Consider the following 18,410-nt stretch of genomic DNA (forward strand, 5'->3'; position numbering starts at 1 on the left):
TCTTCTTTTTTATTTTGGAATAAAAAACCAAATGTTATTCAAAGCACGAGTATCAGGGGAAACAAAAAAAAAAAGAAAAAAACTGTAAGCGCAGGATGTAATTGTACGCATGCCATTGATCCTCTATCGATAAATCGAGCGATAAATTTTCATAGTGCTTCCAGACAATTAGGTCTGACAACATTGACTTCGGGGATTCCACAGCATCGAACACCAGGCATGCACTGCACAGGCTCACAGCTGTCGCACCTCCGAGGTAACATGTTTAATAAATAGGCGTGTATATATAACTGTATGTACAATACACATAACACATACAGACGTGCATATGCATATAATATACACCATATACAAGAAGCTCGACGAGGCACGATCGCACTGCGAAAGGCTAAACACGCTCGTTCCTTGACCTCGGCCTCGCCTCCCTCAGAGTACGAGGTAAATATACAATGTATATAAGTCGAGCTGGACGTGGATCATATTACCGCTGCGCAACAGAAGAGAGAAAACTCACCCGCCTGTCGGCAGCGAGCTTTTGTTTGGACGAGAGAGAGAGAGAGCGATATATGCACCAGACACGTGGTGTGTGTGGCGTATGGAAGAGGGTAGCAGCACGGAAAAGGGTGATTGTGCGTGCAAGCGCGGTTTAATCGTTATCCGCGTGATGGATGAGCTTGGAAGCATCGGCGCGCTACACCTCGACGCGGGCTCTGTACGGATTCCGGGTTGCGCACCAGCGCCTGCTGTACATATGGATACCTGTGCATTATACACTGTTATATAGTTTATAGTGGCAGGTGCAGGCTATACCTCTGGTGTGTATACAGTACACCAGCTACGGGGTGACGATGAATAGGGGACGACGACGCGAAAAGTTGCTCGGTATACCGTGTAGTTTTTTTTTATGGCTTATACATGGATAGTATAATTTATAGGCTTACCCTGTAAAGTTTAGGTGGTATCATCTCACCGAGAAGAGCAGGGGAAAAAACGGCGACAACTACACCATCATCGCCGCCTAATAGGTTCCCGGAAAAAAGAGAAGAGCCGTGGACGAGCCCTTGTTTGTCGTCCCTCTCCCCCGCTCGTGTAAAAAAGCGTACTCGAGTGTCTTTTCGAGGAAGGGGTTTTTTTTTCTTTTTTCCCGCAAAGATGACACATGCGCGCGCTCTCGAAGGAGGAGACGTCAACCAAACGGCGATTTCTCCCCCCGAGCGCACGGCCAAAGGGCAGTACATCTCAACCACGAACGCGAAAAGAGGAAGGAAGCGGCTCCCGCAAGTGCGTACAGCTGCGCGAGACGAAGGGGGAACAAGTGATGGCGCCAGGAAAGGCTGACGTCACGGCTCATGTGTATATACACATCCCCTCGTCGCCCCCATACATACGTACACAAGACTGCGGTCGAGAGAGACGGATGCAGCGGGGACTTTCTCGCGCTTAATGGAATTCTCGAGAATCGATTGTCCGCGCGTGTGTATTACATGGTGAGTAAGCCTTTTGTGCCCACGCGTGGCCTTTTAGGTGAAAAAACAAAGCAACGAAAAACGATACTCGCGCAGGTGGGGAGTCGGGGCTGACAATATGGAAACTCGAGGGGGGGACGTCCTGCAGGAATCGAGGAGTCGGTGCTGGCAGGTACAACTCTCGATTCGCTTATCCGCGGACAATATGTCGAGTGAGAAGGGAATATTTTACTTTGGTCGAGGCTGATGTATTTCCCACACGTGTGTGTGTGTGTGCCCATATCTCTGCGATATGCCTTATCGAGAGGGGCGACCTTTTCCTACGATATCCCTCCTTGTAAATATGCACTTGTATTGTGTCGAGAGAAGGCGCGAGAAAAAAAAAAAATAAAACCTCTCTCCGTCCCCGTGTACCACTGCATGTGTACAACGAGAGCGATAAGTCGAGCTCGTACTTTTTTTTTGCTCTGCACGCCGACTCGGGACTGGCGTATATATGTGTGTATACACACGGTGTGTGACTACGTGCGACGACCGAAACGAGATTTATCGGTCAGTCTGTGCATTATTTCCTCTCGCGAGGAAATATCATTGTTGGGAAAAATATTGGATAAAATCAATTTGTGGATTTTTCTTTGAATCCATTGTTATGGGACATCAAGCGGCCTTTTGTACTCGACATTCATACTTGCTTTTCGCACGGTAAGGTATAATAATGAACATTTACGTATTGTTTTCCTTTCCTTTTCTTTATTCTTTTGGTTTCAAAGTAACCTTGGCTCAATCAACTGAGCCATCGGAACGAACAAAGATTAAGCTCGAGATTAAATGCCGAGAAAATAATTATGCATCATCCGGCTAAACGGTCCCCAAGTTTTTTTCTTTTTTTTTTTTTTTTTTTTTTTTTTTTTATGTGGGTCACGCTCGATGTCTCGATTGCATGGAACAAGAAAGAGTTTTACTTTTTATACCATCGGTGTAGCTTTGGTCACAGTAATTGAATGGATAAAGACAATGTCACGTACCAATAACATACATACATGAGTCAGAGGTGTCGGGTCTCTTGAAAATGAAAAAAAAAAAAAAAAAACAATTTATTCAATAATCAGCTTACGCTCACGACAATGGGCGCACAAGGCTCGACAATATAGACCATCCAAAACACCCGCTTTGTCAACTATGCATCAACAAAACTAAGGGGAAAACGTCAATTTTTTTATCTCATTAAATGAAATTGCACAACGTCCCTACCTCTTTATCCGGCGCATCATCTTCGTTTCAAAGTTTGAACTCCGAGAGCTCCCCGGAGTCACGAACGTTCCGATAATAAGCCACAAAGACGCGCGGCCATCGTCACGTCCGATCGCCGTCGTTTTCTTTCGCTTTTCCTCCAAGACGTATTTAATTTTTTTTTCCCCGGCCAAGATTTCGGGCTCGAAAATCGCTTCTTTGTCTTGCCATTGGACCCTTGCCTCGTCTATTTCATCGGCCTTTCTTCCCCTCCCGCGTTTTGGCCTGTTCTCGCACGGCGAGCCCAATGGGGGGATTGTTTTCGTCAAGATGGAAAAAGTATACCTTTTTGTCCCTCCGTCGGAAAAATAAAGGTAATTAATTTTCCGATCGATAACAGCGCTGGCAGGGGGACGCTGATAAATAATATTCAGCGTCGGACGCGACGGCGTCAACAAGTCGTAAATTTGCCCGCTCGGCGAAGCTTTTCCGCGCGGAGCTTGCGAGAGCTCGTGAATCTCTCTCTGCGATGACGTGGACCGTGAGGATCTGAAACGGCGCGCCGTACCGGCGAGATGGAGGAAGCAGGCATGGGCGCAATTATTTTTTTTAGACTTTCAAACATACTTGGGAATAAAAAATGCAGAGCGTCGTTTTTGTTGGAAAAACGTTTCTTTTTCTCTTTTCCCCAGAGAGAAACTCCATATGCCATACACTTTCGTTACAACGTTTGAATATTTTTCCCATATTTTTTTTCTCTCTCCCCGTGATGGAAAAACAAAGCAAACGACGCGTCCTGATAAACCACAAGTGATGCATGCACTTTGCGAGAAAAAGAAAAACAATTGAACTCCCAGTGACAAGTTGAGGGGACCCAATCTCCTCGACACCGAGAAGCGGCAAATTAAAGATCAATCGACGGCTAATTTGTCAAGTTATGGCCGATCTCACCTGTACCTATGAATCGGCTCGTCTGGCTCCGGAGACCGCACTAAAGATGGACCCAAGACAAGACACAACACCGACAAAGCCCGTACGACACTTGGTCGTAAAAGTTGGCTCTCGATCCCCAGTGAGCCCATATAGCCCAAAGTTCCGATGGAAATATATGGAAATGTCGCTAACAACGTACAGTCATGTAGTCGCGCGGGCGGTAGGTGTAAGTTCCGCAGTGGCCCCGAGTTTCCCGGGAGTCGAGAGAGGCTCTCTTTATGGATATACGTCCGGGAGGCACAATTTATTGCAACAAAGTCCTCAAGTTCGCAAAGAGCCGTGCGGCTGTTCAAAAGTGCCAAAGTTAACGGAACTCGGCTTCTCTTCCCGGAACTTGAGGTTATTACGCCCACGACTGAAATCTGGCCCCCCTCGGTTTCGCGGTGCTATGCGAGGAAAATCAATGGGCAAATCCCCAAGCGAGTATGGGAGCCATCACTTTTTCCGGGACAAACGACGGAATTTCACGATAAAAAACAACACCCAACCCTCACTCTCTCTCTTTGTTTTCTTGATTATAACTGCCCCGCGGATATCTTTTCTCATGTGGATCCTCAACTCACCTAAGAAGACGTATAACCCGAAAACTGAGACTGTCAATTGTACTTTATGCATACATTTACATCTTTGAGCTCCTGGTGCTTATAGTATACTATAACTGGGTCATCGAGTAGTAATTATATGGCTGCAAAGTTATACAGTAAGTATTAAAACTGCCGGTTAAGCTCCCCGGATCCTACGGAGCGCCTCTCGGCGACAAACAACTTTGTGCCGTCGCAAAGTGCGCTAATACGAGGGGAAAGTGTTGCGTAAGCCTTCGAAAGTCTTGCCATAATTTACTGGGCTACTATACTTTGAGAATTGCGAGTCGATCGCGGAGAAAGTTCGCATACACGTAGCGCTAAGAAATGATCAGTGTCCCGCGGAAAACCATACGGATGCGTGGGAGTGCAGAAGCGCAAAAAAATGAGAGCAGGAGCCAGTAGAGGGCGCGCAAAAGGAAAGGGGAAGTGGGAGGTGTACTTTGGATTAGGAACTTCCAAAGATTGCACGCAGAGTACTGCAGGGGAGAAGCTTCCGGAAATATATACACATGTATCCAGCTCCGCGTTACTACTCGAGTTTCCAATAAACCACGCGAGCAGCCGCTATTGACAGGCGGTATACTTATCGAACTGATGGTGGGTTGTGTATCTTGTGTACACGAGAACCTATATAATTATAAATGTGTTAGTTTATTGCGCGTAGGTATACTCGTCAGTACACGTGGCGTATGGTTCTCTCGTCATATTTCACAAACCACCTTAGATACGTATATTATTTCGAAGAGATCGACATCGCCTTACATTCAACGTGACTCGATGTGTATCAACGTGGAAGCTGTTCACAAAGACTTTTACTGATTGAAAAATAATTAACGTAAAATTCAAGTATAGGTACGACTAACAATTTGGCCAAACTGCCATCGTCCATCACATTGTTTGTGGACGCGTATAGGTATATGTAGCAACTTCCCACGCACTTTATCCGTAAATAAGTCAGCAAGTGGGCAACGTTTTACGTAGACACTAAAATCATTCGTTAAAATATATGTATACATCGCATTGTACATCTGTCTGTCCCTCTGCGAGCTTATACATATATGCACATCCATCCGACCAGTCTACATGATTAAGCCGTTGATGAATATTAAATGAACTTCCAAGCGTATAATACAACGCGCGTATGGGGCGTGTGAGAAACACTCCCCTGAGGATGAGAAGCAAACTTTTCTTGCTCGGTCGGCTGGAGCTGAAGGCTGCGAAATTAAGGAAAGTCATCGTCTGCGCTAATAGTTCGCGTACGCTGCTCATTGCTTATGAGAGAGAAAAAGGGTGGGGGAGGAGGGGAGAACAGACTCTTTGTGTGTGTTTATCTCAAGGAGGGGCTGTCTGACGGGGTAATATAATTTAATCAAGCGAATGAAGAGACGACGAGGACGACGTATATTACGGGGTAAGCGCCAACTTTGCAGTATATATAATATACATGGAAGCTCGTCGCGGAAAATCCAATTTTGCACGCCACACGACTCGGGAAATCATTTTCCACTCGCTCCCGCACTTACTCGATCTGCGTTACGTTTCATTACGGCTCATCTGCCGTATACGTTATACACATGTATACGTGTCTTTCTCTCTATTTTTTTCTTTCGTTGTCCTCTCCTCTTTCACTCGATGATTAAGGACCTATACGTATATACGTTCCTACACGATTCATCGCTCTCTCGCTCTCCCTGATACCTTTTATCCATAACATGACACGTCTATAATTATATACATGCGAGTAATTTGTACACCACCGGAAGCACCATACACCTACTTACTTACCTGTTGTAGCGCAGTCGGATCCTTTGGCTGAAGAATATTTTTTTAAGAATATGTGCCAGGCTGTCGTTAGTTGTTTCATCTCCCTTAGTCTGGCTTTGAAGCGAGAAATTTTTTTATTTTTCCATGTAAAGACCCTGTCTGTATGATTAAGTTATGAACAAGAATGAGAAGAAAAAAAAACCCTGAAAAATTTCAATTCGAGTATATGGTGTCTTTTTCTCGCGTTAAGAATCGAGCTTTGTGAGAAGTGAAAAAAAAAAAAAACCAGCGACTTGCCGACACTTGCAGCCAGACGATAGGACATAGCTCTAGCTGTAACTCTTGCGGCAAGGGGAGGAAGGGAGGGAAAAAACACGGACGCGTGTAAAGAGCGACTGCAGACACGAGTGCACGAGAGGAGAGATCCCGGAGAACTTTCCTCACCCGCGGTCTCTAATCTCAATTATTCTCTATCTCGGTCAACACGCGTATACTCGCGGTGTAGATGTACATCCAGCGAGTGGCGCACAAGGGCTCTTTATCAAACGCAGCCGACGCTACCGCACCTGCGTCGCGCGTAACAAGACGACGTACTTTAATTTTGTGTCTATATAGCACGCGGTGGTATACCTATGCTTACCCCCCCTCCCGCTCGCGGGTACAGTCTCCTCAACCTCGGTACAAGCGGACACAGAGAGCGCCCGCCAGGTGCTTCTAACGCGAGAGCGATAAGGTTTACGCCACACGCTTACTTTGTTTTTTTTCCCCCCTTTGTAAGACCAGACGAGTAGGTGCTCTATATCAGACAGATACGCGAGAGAACGTCATCCGGAAACATCTCGGGGGTTAAAAATCACCAAGTTTTCAGACGTAGATATATATATATACCTACGTACAACAGCAGAAGCGTAAGTTCGCGTGATTAAATTTTACGTCCCAGTTGTAGGTGATGCTTTGTCGTTTTACTACGCGTATCTCATAAAAACGCAAAGGAGATGCATCATTTACCGTCAATTTTGTGATAATTAGTCCAATTCTCGTGCAGATTGTAAACCGAGAACTCTACACATGATCCCCAGAAACGCGATTAACGTAAAGCAATGAAAAAATTCTTTGTGAGGCGCACAGGTATTAATATATAATTGTTACAGGTGCGCGTACCTAGCGCTATTTATTCAGCCGTAAAAGTAATTTACAATGCTTCTACAGGTACGCGCGTATGTATATATATCACACGGTTCGTTCAAACAGCGAACAGAAAAAGCCATAACATCACTGAATACGAGCAACCTTGCCACCATCTCGAGCGATTTTAAATCCACGTGTAAGTATACGAGGAAAATACGCGGTGCAACATTAACACAGGATCTCGCATGCGCACAACATAATCGCCCATTTCGATGAAAAATAATTTGTGAAACTCAAGAAATGTGCGATAATTGCACGCGTGGGTCTATATGTTTCACCTGCAGCAACCCGAAGAACAACTAGTCATCAAACGCAAGACATAATGGCAGTTTTGTTTTACGAACTATAGCATCTTTAGTATATACATGTGGCATAAGTGTACCTTTTTATGACATATCTGTATGTTAATTCATTGGTGATCGTTATACGTGCCCGATAAACCGTGAAATTGCACGAGAGAAATAATTCACAATAGTACATGTACTGCGCGTATGTGAGTATGTGTAATATATACCAAGAAAAGAGACTCCCCTGATTGAGGAACGCGTACACCGGATTAGTCAGACGCGACTGGTTGATCAACGTTAATCGATTGGGCACTAATTACTTACCCATCTCCAAGCCGTACATGAGCTTTCTCTGCTGATTCACTTTCATATTGGTTAAGTACTGATGGAATCATGGATCCCGTCTACATATACATTTGTAAGCCACATTAATTTAATGTCTACTGATTCGAACCCCCCCACGTCTTTTCGTGTTGATTCGAGCTATAATTTGTTCGTAAATATAATTCAACGCGAAGCAAATATACCTGTATACAGTTGAAAAAAATTTTAGCCCTTTGATTTGCTTTGTAACTGCAACGACAAAAAATCGCGAGTTGAAGAGCTCTCGAGTTTCCACCCCGAATGTTTTATTTATATCCCTAAAAAAATAAAAATAAAATACAACTACTGGTGGTAGAAAATTCATTTCGTTAGGGGGTAAAAGAAAAAAAGAATCATATGCAGAGAGCCCGAAATACGTCGGGCGGAATGATGTAATAAAAAATTTCGTTCTAACAAAAAAACTTTTTTTGAATCGAATAAATTATTTTGAAGGATACAAACAAAAAAATATTTTTTTGGAATTAATAAACAGATTTATCTGAATTATATAAATTTATATTTTGCCCTAATAAATATTTAAGTGCAGAAACTATCACTCATTTTTGAAAGTACTAAATATTTAATTGATACCATAATCTATTATTTGCTTTAACTATATCTAATAATGATTTGAGTAAGAATGTATTAAAATTTAAAAAATATTTATTTTTTTTGAAAACACATCAAATATTGTTACATAAATATTTATTTATTATAAAAAAAGAGTTATTCAATACTAATACATATTTATCAATTTTGCATTAATATTTTTTAAATGAACATGTCAATTTACTTGGAATTAAAAAAAGATTTATTTTAATCATTAAACACATATTTAAGTCGAAAACGCTTGTACTTAAAATTAACAAATATTTGTTATCACGGAATAAATATTTCTTCAACTACAGTGAATATTTATTTGTTTCAAATAAACATACCATATAAGTAAATACATATTTATAAAGTGTGAAGAAATAGTTATTAAGCATTAATAACTATTTATCAACTTCGCGTGAGTATTTATTACATTGACAAGTGCATTTATTTGAATTGAAAAAAAAATTGTTTGTGACAAATGAATAAATACTCAAATCTAAAAAATGTTTATTTGGTTATAACGATATTTTATTTGTATCAAACAAATAAGTAATTAAATTTAAAACTTTTATTTAAAAAAGCTTACAGCATACTAAATATTTTTTTCTTTGTACTAAATATTAATCAGTGTGTAATACATATTTCTTAATGTTTACAAAATATTTATTTGATCTAAACCCATCACATTATTATAGAAAAAAAGTTTATTAGAAATAATAGAAAATTATGCCTGACTACATACGTTATTTATTTGATATTATTCAATCATCCTTTATGTATATAGGCATTCATTTATTAGGGATTTACCTATATATACGATTAGCGTATCCATATTTATTATAGCTATATAGAATTATAGTATTATATATTGTAAGTTATTGTATTACTACTATCATTTTATTATCATCATTATTATCATTATTATTATCAATACGATTATATTATCTATTTATAAGTGGACGAAGATATTAAATTATTAAAGAACTGAAATATTTGTGAAAAAATCCAAAGTTGACTGGGAATATTCCGCGTGGAACGCTGACACGTAGACCGCTGACCTAAAACCTGTTGTACCTCTAGGAAAAAAAAAAACTTATACAATAGCTTTAAGGTACTCGAGTTTGACACCAGAAAATATTTATGAAGAATGAAGCATTAGTTTATTCGAATGAAATAAATATCTATTTATACACAGCATCGCATATTTCTTTAGTGCTTAATAAACATTTTTTTACTTCAACTAAGTGTGTATTTAAACTGATAAAATGTTTATTTGTATGAATCCAAAAAAAATTATTTTGAGGAATACAAACAAAGAAGTTATTTAGTTCGATCGTATGAGTATCGATATTGAGACTTGTGACGCTCACTATTTTCTCCGACCATCTTTTGACCAGCAACCTATTGATCGTGTAGGTATGCTTTTTAGCTAGAATGATGGTGAGTTGGTGGTCGGAAAGATGGCCATTCGTCATCATTTTCACCATAAACCGGTGTGTTTATGGTCGAAATTTCTACCAGTGTAATATATTTAGTATTTATTGCACCTTTACCTTGAAAGTTTTAATACGCGAGTTATCACCACTGTATAATCAAACTTAATGTTCAACAAATACATTATTTTTATAATTTTAAAATCAGCTAAAATACTCACAAATATTTATTTATATGAAAACCAAGTTCACTAAAATTTCGTCTAAGAAAATAAATATCTATTTGGACCAACTAAATATTCAAATCTTCTGAAGGCCAGTACTTACTCGATCTACGTAAATCATTTTATATAAATAAATATTTCATCAGTTCAAATACACACTTAGTTGACTAAAAAAAGTGTATATTTAGGATAACAACAAACGGGGGTAATACTTACAAAAAAAATATTTAATCGAATCAAGTAATAAGTTTTTTAGTGTTTAGTCGAAGTAAATGAATATTTTCTTATTTTAAATATGAAATTATTTCACTTAAATATTTGACTATGTAATAAATCGTATTCTCTCATCAATTATTTATTTAATCAATGCTAATAAATAAAATGTAATTCAAATAAACATTTATTCGGTTCAAATAACTTGAATTCAAATAAATACATTTGTTTCAATTGACGAAATTTTTTTTTCAGTGTAGTTGTATCTTTTTATGGACTCGACGAAAAACAAGATCAAAGTTTTTTCGGGAAAAGAGAAAACTTTCGTCAAGTAAATCAAACACAGCAGCTGGATGTGCTTACGACACACTGCCAAGCTGCCATGTAATATCGCAGCTGGATCCCACGATGTTTTTCAAAGAGCCATTTCAATGAGGTGTAAATCTTGGGGGTGCAAAAAGTGGTGCTTTTGTGAAGAAAAGAAGAAGAAAAAAAGCCTCAAGAAATTGAAATATGTGACAAACGATTACGGGGCACAGGTAAAACTTCGGGTGTTGGTGCAAATATAAATCACAAGCGAGGAACAAAAGCCAATAATTACGTAATTCATCTTTCCCTTGGTCCACCACAGCAGAGGCCCATTAAATCTTTCGTACTATCGATCAAGCCCCGAGTAAATTAATTCCGCAAATCCCGGGTACACAGCATCCACGCAAGCCCACTCGTTGTTGGCGTTCAAGGTGCCGTATAACGAATACACGCACGAAAAACCCAAAATTTCTCCAAGCATATCCACACTGTGTACATGTGCAAGTGTAGTTAAATACATACACGAAGCCGGGCGAAGAGCATTTGTATAGATGGGATGAAAAAGTGTATACGTGATCGTCGTGGGCGAATTGCCATTTATTTTTTTTCGTACAATCAGCGCGTGTATGTGTGTGGGTACACGTGCTAGCGGCGCTTCCTGCAGTTAACGACCTCGATCGCATATATACGTTTATACACGTACACCTACACGTGAATAACTTGCAAATAAGTACGCACACTCGCGCAGTATAGGTCTTTATATTATACGTATTCACGTGTACCGCGCTACCGATCGGTCAAGGTATACCTAGGTAGTTGGTTCGTATAATCCATCGTTTGCAGCGGGGGCTGGGGGAAAAAGAAGTGTATATTTTGCAGAAACAAGGATATACAATGCATGTGGCTTCTATCCATTGGTGTGCATGGTCCTGTTGTTATTTTTTCGTTGTTTCAAAAAAACGCAGGAAAAGCTTTTCTCGATGATTTACGGCTAGTTTTCTGAATCTGGCCGGAAAAGGGGGAGGTGGAGCACGTCGAAGCGTCCGTAAATTTCATTCTGGCACTGACAGCTGGTACCCATTTAAACACACACGTTTTTTTTTTTTTTTCTTTTTTAACGAAAAAAGGCAAAAGATGCGTGCCCATCCATGGTTGTTCCGTTCCGCCGATCGATCGATCATTATGTTTTAATCTCACGACGGCAAAAAAGACCCTCTTTTTCCTAAATCGCGTGAGCATCGTATGCGCTCATACGAGAAAAAAAAAGTCAAGAACAAGTCATCGCAGCGAATAGTGGGCGATAAGAGACCGAAGGGACGGGAGGGCCGAGCGGGGTGGGAGTAATTGACGAGCCTCGTCTTTGGACCGGTCGATTAGGATTATATACTCTACTTCTTTTGTATCTCCCCCTCCCAACCCCAAGCATCTGTACAAGCCACGAAATTACTAGTCAGTAATCAACCGTACACGACTCCAAACCACCACGATATCTCAACTCCAAGATCCTCCAAATGGGAGAGAAAAAAGAGGAGTAAGTCTACGCGATTGTTTCGGGAAAATGAAGACGAGCCCTATTGTCCGGGTAGAAGGAAGCGCCGATTAAGGTAGTTGGTGCGTTCGTATGATTCCCAGCCTACGCGATTTACTAGGTGATCCATGAGTTTTTTTTATCATTGTTGGTAATTCACGTGACTCGTTTCCAAAAGGTATCCCATAGGACTTTCAAATTTTTGTAAGATCCGAAAATAATTGAAAACGTCTTTATCTCTGTGTATAAATGTCTCATCTATTGTGTAATAAATAAATAAATAAATAAATATTCACTGCAAAGGAGAAAAAAAAAAGAAAGGATCAAGGGTACGTGAGCAGCGAATTCATGGCACACAGTATTTAGTTTCCGAAATGGTATGAATCACACGTAATGTCATGCAACGAAAAGAAGAGCAAAGCAAAAGAGCAGAAAGGAGACGCTTGTAGAGTCAGGATTAAAGTCGAAAAGGAGGAGAATAAGAAGGAGGTGTTCTTCCGCGCCTTGCAATTTTTTTTCCTCCGAAATTGAGAAAAAGCTTTTTCGAGAGGCACATTTTTGTTCTCCCTCTCGTGCTTTAACGGTGACGTAGAGGAAAATTTGAAAATGTGAATGGAGTATATATAACGCGTGATATGCGCTTCTTTTGAAATTTTTCATTGTACCCACTTATTTGGGATGCTCCTAGAAGGAGTTAAGTTTTTTTTTTTTTTTTTTTTTTTTTTTTTTCTTTTGGGCCAATTATCCAGTACAATTCGTGAGCCGTGAGCCACAGTTAAAAAATTTGTTTATTCTCATGCCAGTGCGTACACCGTCCGAAAGAAACAAATGTTGCACGAGGTAAAATCAAGGGTGTAAGAAAAAAAAAAAAAAAAAAAAAAAAAAAAAAAAAAAAAAAAGCGCACACCACCAGCTCTCTTCCCTTCGACGAAACAAAAGGGGTTGAAAAGAGATGTACGTATATACTTAAGTGTCCGGAGAAATGAGAAAGCCACTCAAGTACGACGAGGGGGGGAGGAGAATAATGGGTCAGTCGGTGTAGTATTGTTTACTTTGGGTATACTTACGAGCCGTATAGGTACACTCGTAATCATCACTTGAAAGCATGGCAGGGGAGAGAAAAGAGCGAACCAGGGTGAACGCGGGAGGTTTGGTATTGATGGACACGCACATCTCACGAGACCTAAAGACACCGGAGTGCAGGCTCATAATGTATATATACATACGCTACAAGCGAGACTGTGTCACTTTTCATCGAGTCAAGGAGGGAAGCGCAAGAAGCATCATCAGGAAAAGCTCCAAAGAGACTTTAATATTTGCTCCTTCGCGTGCTCTTTGAATCCATATATGTATACCTACTTACGGGGTCGCGCGGCGATGCTTATGTATAAAACAATGCCAATCTCTTGAGTGAAAACAATATAACATACATGGGAGTACCCGCGAATGTGCATAAATATACGGGTATGTGTATACGTATACGAGTGGGATCGGTGTGTTTTGCCGGTGCAGAGGAGAATACGGTAGAGTGGCGATATCGAGGGAACTAGCTGATGTGTGTTCTCGTTTCTCTTCTCCCCACTTCTATTCCGACGTACGGAGCGAAATAATGTGCCACGGTGCGTGGGAGGCAGATTATAGCAAGGGGTGTATATACATACATAAATAGGTGCATTTGGAGCAAGTGTCGTTGGTTTTGGAGTTGAGAGGCCTGCGGCTGTTCGGGTGTTGTTTTCGTCAGGCTCGCCATTTGATACGATAACCCGAGTATGTAAAATATGTACTTAGTCTTGGGGTCGAGTGATCGTTTTATTACTGGACGTTATATTGATGAACAAGGATCACAAAGGAAAGAAAAAAAATGGCACGTGTCTATACAATGTTTGGATCTTCTATCTTAGGTATACACTGTAAGGTGTGTGTATCTTTTTTCCCGTGGGTACAAATAATTGTTGGATTGTCGCGAAAATTAAGTGGAATTTCACACCCATTTGTCAAAGATGCGATTGCAAGGCCATATAAATTTACTAAAAGAAAGCCATCCAGTGCTAAACAATGAGAAAAGAACTCGTGTACGCGTTGTATAGGTATATATACCAACAATGACTTTACCGGTACGCTACAGTTAAGTACCAGAATAAATGAAAAAAAAGGAAGAGGTAAGGGGGGGGGGGATGGGCACCAACTAAGACGCAACGTCGGAACTGGAAGCAAAACTTTTTCTCGTTTCACTTCAAGTTCCTTTAGCTCACGGATTATAGAAAATACAACGACGCGGAAATAATGAGATGAAGATAGCCTACGAGGCGAGGGGAGAATCATCCCTCCCCCCACCATTACTCCCTCGAGAGAAAAAGGAATAATAACCTCTGCGACGTTGTTACTGCTTGAAAGTGTTGAAAAAAAAAAAAAGTAGTTTAACATCGTCGAAGTAATAATGTTAATAATACTCTTCAACAATTGGAAGGAGTAAAAATTTCATTCAATTGAAACAGTAGGTAAACTTGAGCTTTTTAAATAGGTACGAAATAACACAACGACTTATATAATGTTCACTGATCGATCCACGACAATGATATTGCAAACATTCGATGAGTAAACTTATTAATTTAAAATAAGTTGTTTTTTCGATCGATTCATTTATCTTAGCGATATTTGTTATACCATACACGTGCCACGGAGTTGAGCTATATATTATGCATGTAAAGTATAGGGTTTACGCACACGTACAAAGACTAATATATACACGATTTCTAGTGTGTCTACGTGACACAATGGCTTATTGTATAGGCGTCTTGTCTGCTCCCGATAACCCTTCAATGGGACGTAGCATTAAAAATGTCGAAATGGCAAAGAACGTTTTTGTACTACGAACACTTGTATCATATCTCTCCTTTCGAACTTTTATTTTTCAATTGCACTTACGGGACGATTGCTATCTGCATCTTGTATCGTGGACAATGCCAAACGTAGTAGAAGTACCTCGAGAAGTACGCGACTTCCAATCAACACGTCGTGCAAGAATTTATCCTACATTACGGCTACATTACGGTGTTGGTGACAATGAAATGATTCGCGTGCGTGAAAAAAAATGATAATAATAACGGAAGAGGGAGGTAAGTACCAAAAGGTGCCGAGGTGTTATTACATTTTTGTCGACCGATGTCAAGTATAGCCGAACAAGTACAAGTATACCTACAGTGCCGCAGACCTTGCAACAATGAAAATGTCAAAGATGCGTATTTTTTTTTCCCTCTCCTGCCTATAATATAATATTTTTGCATCAAACCGAGAGAAGGTGATGCTTACAGGTGCGTGAATTTCATTTGGCAAGAGTACGATCAAGTCAATGATTTTTTTTTTCCCGAGTCACCCTCTGCTGCCACGACCTCTTGGCCCCGATCGTGCGTGCGCGTTTTCAGAGGAGAAAAGCCCCGCGTTGACCTTTTTTCCTCTCCCTTTCTTCCTTGCCCCTGTGACTTGTCGCCTCCAGTTTTCCGACGCTCGTTAATAATGAACGGGCTTGCAAATGGTTTTGAGCACCCCAAAGGGCGGAAGTTCGCCTTGTTGGACGTGTAAGGGTATGGGAGTTTTTTTTTTTTCAGGGGTAACGACTCGAAATGGAACGGCGAAAAAAGGCGTCGAAGCTTGCGCGAGGTTATATATTAATTGCGAAAATCGTTAAAATTGTTAACAGTACTTAACAACAAAAAAACATTTTCGTAATTGCCGAGAAATACTTTAGCAAGCGCGCAGTAGAATTTTTGTGTGGCCCAATTATTTGTCGGGCGGACAAGTTTTAATTGGATCACGCGTAAATATACCATCGTAACGCACCTGCGATATTCTCTCTTATTCCGTTAATAAAGTGGAATAATATATTACGTTACGAGGCCGTATACAATTTTTCGTCATCCCGTATAGGAAAGTTTGTTCAACAGGTTGATTTGGTTAACGCAGGGAAAAATGAATTGCTCAGTGAACCGTGCGTTCCTTATAAGCATTGATCCTATACACCGAGATCCTAATGAAGTGCGAACGAACGAACGATAAATAATCGAACGTTCCCAATAATTGAACTGACCGATCGATCATAAAAAAACATACGCATAATTCAACAGTGAATGCTAGAATACATATTTTTTTTGATAGTTCTTCAAGGTACACTAAAGAAGAAAAAAAAACGTTAAAAAAAAACATACAGCAAAAGTCAGCGAAGGTACAGCAGCTGTCAGTTGTTTATTTATTTTTTTTAACATTTAGGTGAAGGTATAAATATTATTTCTTTTGAAGCAGCGACGGGGAAAAATAATTCGCTCTAGTGTCATCTGGTTTCTCCCGCACCTGCGTTGATGTGCCTCGAAAAAAAGACGCACACGTGTGAGTAAGAGCAGGGACAAAAACTCTCTAAATCAAGTTCCTGCGTCGTCAGCGAGCGCGGCAACGAGGGAGGGAATGTTTCGCAGAGTTTGGTCTCGTGTGGTTAGTTAGCGGTTGAACCTCTTATTATTACTATTGTTTTCGCTATTTTCAAGTATGAATCACGTGACCACGCCCCCCCCCCTGTAACTTTTAATGAGCTTGACAGGGTAAATACGTAACTTTTGCAACGAGAAGAGGATTTTTCATTAGAATTGCCGTACTAATTCCTTAATCCAAATTTTCCAGCATCAAAGTTTATTTTTACATTTTGCTCTCATCCACCTTGGATTTTTTTTTTCCTTTAAGCTACTCTCCACCGCGTACTCCATCAACTACTTGGCTCATTTTTACCCCCCCAAGGTATAACGAGGGGGAGAAAAAAAAAACCATTCGAACGAAAAGTCGAAAACTCGAATGATTTTCTGAAAAGGCGGTACTTACACTCCAGTTTGTACGAGTTATCGCGAAAGCTTTTTCAAGTATACCAGAAGTAAGTACGGGCAATATATATATATATACACACATAAACTTGTCGGGGCACTAAAAACGCGAGATGCTGGACTCGTCCTTCGAGACACAAGAGCCATCGTTCCAGCGGAAAACGGGCGCTCAGTTGACGATACAATTTCCAGGACGAAAGGATTTCCAGCGGATCGGCAAGTGGCTAACCTCGTACGGAGCTTTTAGCTTTAGCGCAAAGTGTTACTTCCGAAACGGCGCGAGAATATCCGTCTAAAAGCTTTCGTAAGTTTTTACGGAGCTAATAGCTGTATATATAGGATCGAAAAAGAAAAAAGGAAACCTAGTGTAGCTACGGTCAAACATTAATGTTACGAAACTTTGTATGAAAGTGTATAAGGTACTCACCGTTCGGTCATCGACGTACGAGGCGGAGGAGGCTGCAGGTGCTGAGGGTGCCAGCGCCAGGAGTGCCACAAGGACGAGCCCCCCGAGTCTTGGACACTTGGCCATCTCTGCCGCGCGCTGCACCACAACGTAATCAACGTGTAGAAAACAAAACAAAAAAACTCCCCACGTCACTTTGGCCGATCGTCAACAGGAGCCGGGCAAGCCATCGGTACCTCTTCACTTGGGAGGGAAGAAAACTGCTGGTTGAGTACTACACATATGATAGATCGGGCAACGATCTCCCTCCTCCCGAAAGTCGGGTATACGCGTTGAACCTCTGGAAATCGGTCAGCCCGATCGGCGTATCGGCATTTCGCGGCTCGTTCAGCCAGACTGCACGTGTGCACGGCGCGTTATCTGTCGCGAGCCGCGATCTTGTGCTCCAAAAAGCCTTTGTCCGTTACCCAAGCGTGCAACGAGCCGTACCGGCTGGTACCGCGGCGTGCAGGTTGCGAAATGTCCGCGCGCCTTCCCGATGGTATCGCATCGCGGGGCCCCAACCGCGCTCGGTTGTTTTATCGGGCCGAAAAACGTGTCCGCGCGACCGCAGAGTTGGGAAGGAAAGAAGAAGAAAAAAAAGAAGAAATTCCGTCTGACGCACGGAGAACCGCTTGCTGCTTGGAGTGACGAAGCCGGCTCTCCCCGTCCCCTCCGCTGTGGCCTCGCCGACTCTGTTACTCGGTTACTGTGCACCCGAGGGAGGTCTGGAACCTGCGAAATAATCATAAACAATGGTGCGATTAGTCGAGTACATTTTTACGGACTAAAGATAAAGTACACAAATATATAAGGCATGGCCACTCGAGTCAGGATAGGTACATGCAGTCATGGACTTTCACAAAAAGGATGAATGTACTATATGCATACTTTTGAATTTAAAATTAACATTTGCGGATGGTG

General features: G+C 41.2%; 1 protein-coding gene across 1 annotated transcript in view; it reads right to left on the minus strand.

Annotated features, from left to right (window-relative positions):
* The window catches only part of Mmp2 (Matrix metalloproteinase 2), a 137,987-nt gene extending 120,061 nt beyond the window's left edge, over window positions 1-17,926 (minus strand). Inside the window, exon 1 of the mRNA XM_014356761.2 lies at window positions 17,469-17,926. Within this exon, the coding sequence (XP_014212247.2) occupies window positions 17,469-17,573 (105 nt within the window). The 5' untranslated portion in view covers window positions 17,574-17,926. The remainder of the gene's footprint in view (window positions 1-17,468) is intronic.
* Window positions 17,927-18,410: the final 484 nt, after the last annotated feature.

Source organism: Copidosoma floridanum, unplaced genomic scaffold (assembly GCF_036245765.1).
Source record: "Copidosoma floridanum isolate Cflo_tuat_1 unplaced genomic scaffold, Cflo_Japanese_pri ptg000019l, whole genome shotgun sequence".
In the NCBI taxonomy this organism is placed as follows: domain Eukaryota; kingdom Metazoa; phylum Arthropoda; class Insecta; order Hymenoptera; family Encyrtidae; genus Copidosoma; species Copidosoma floridanum.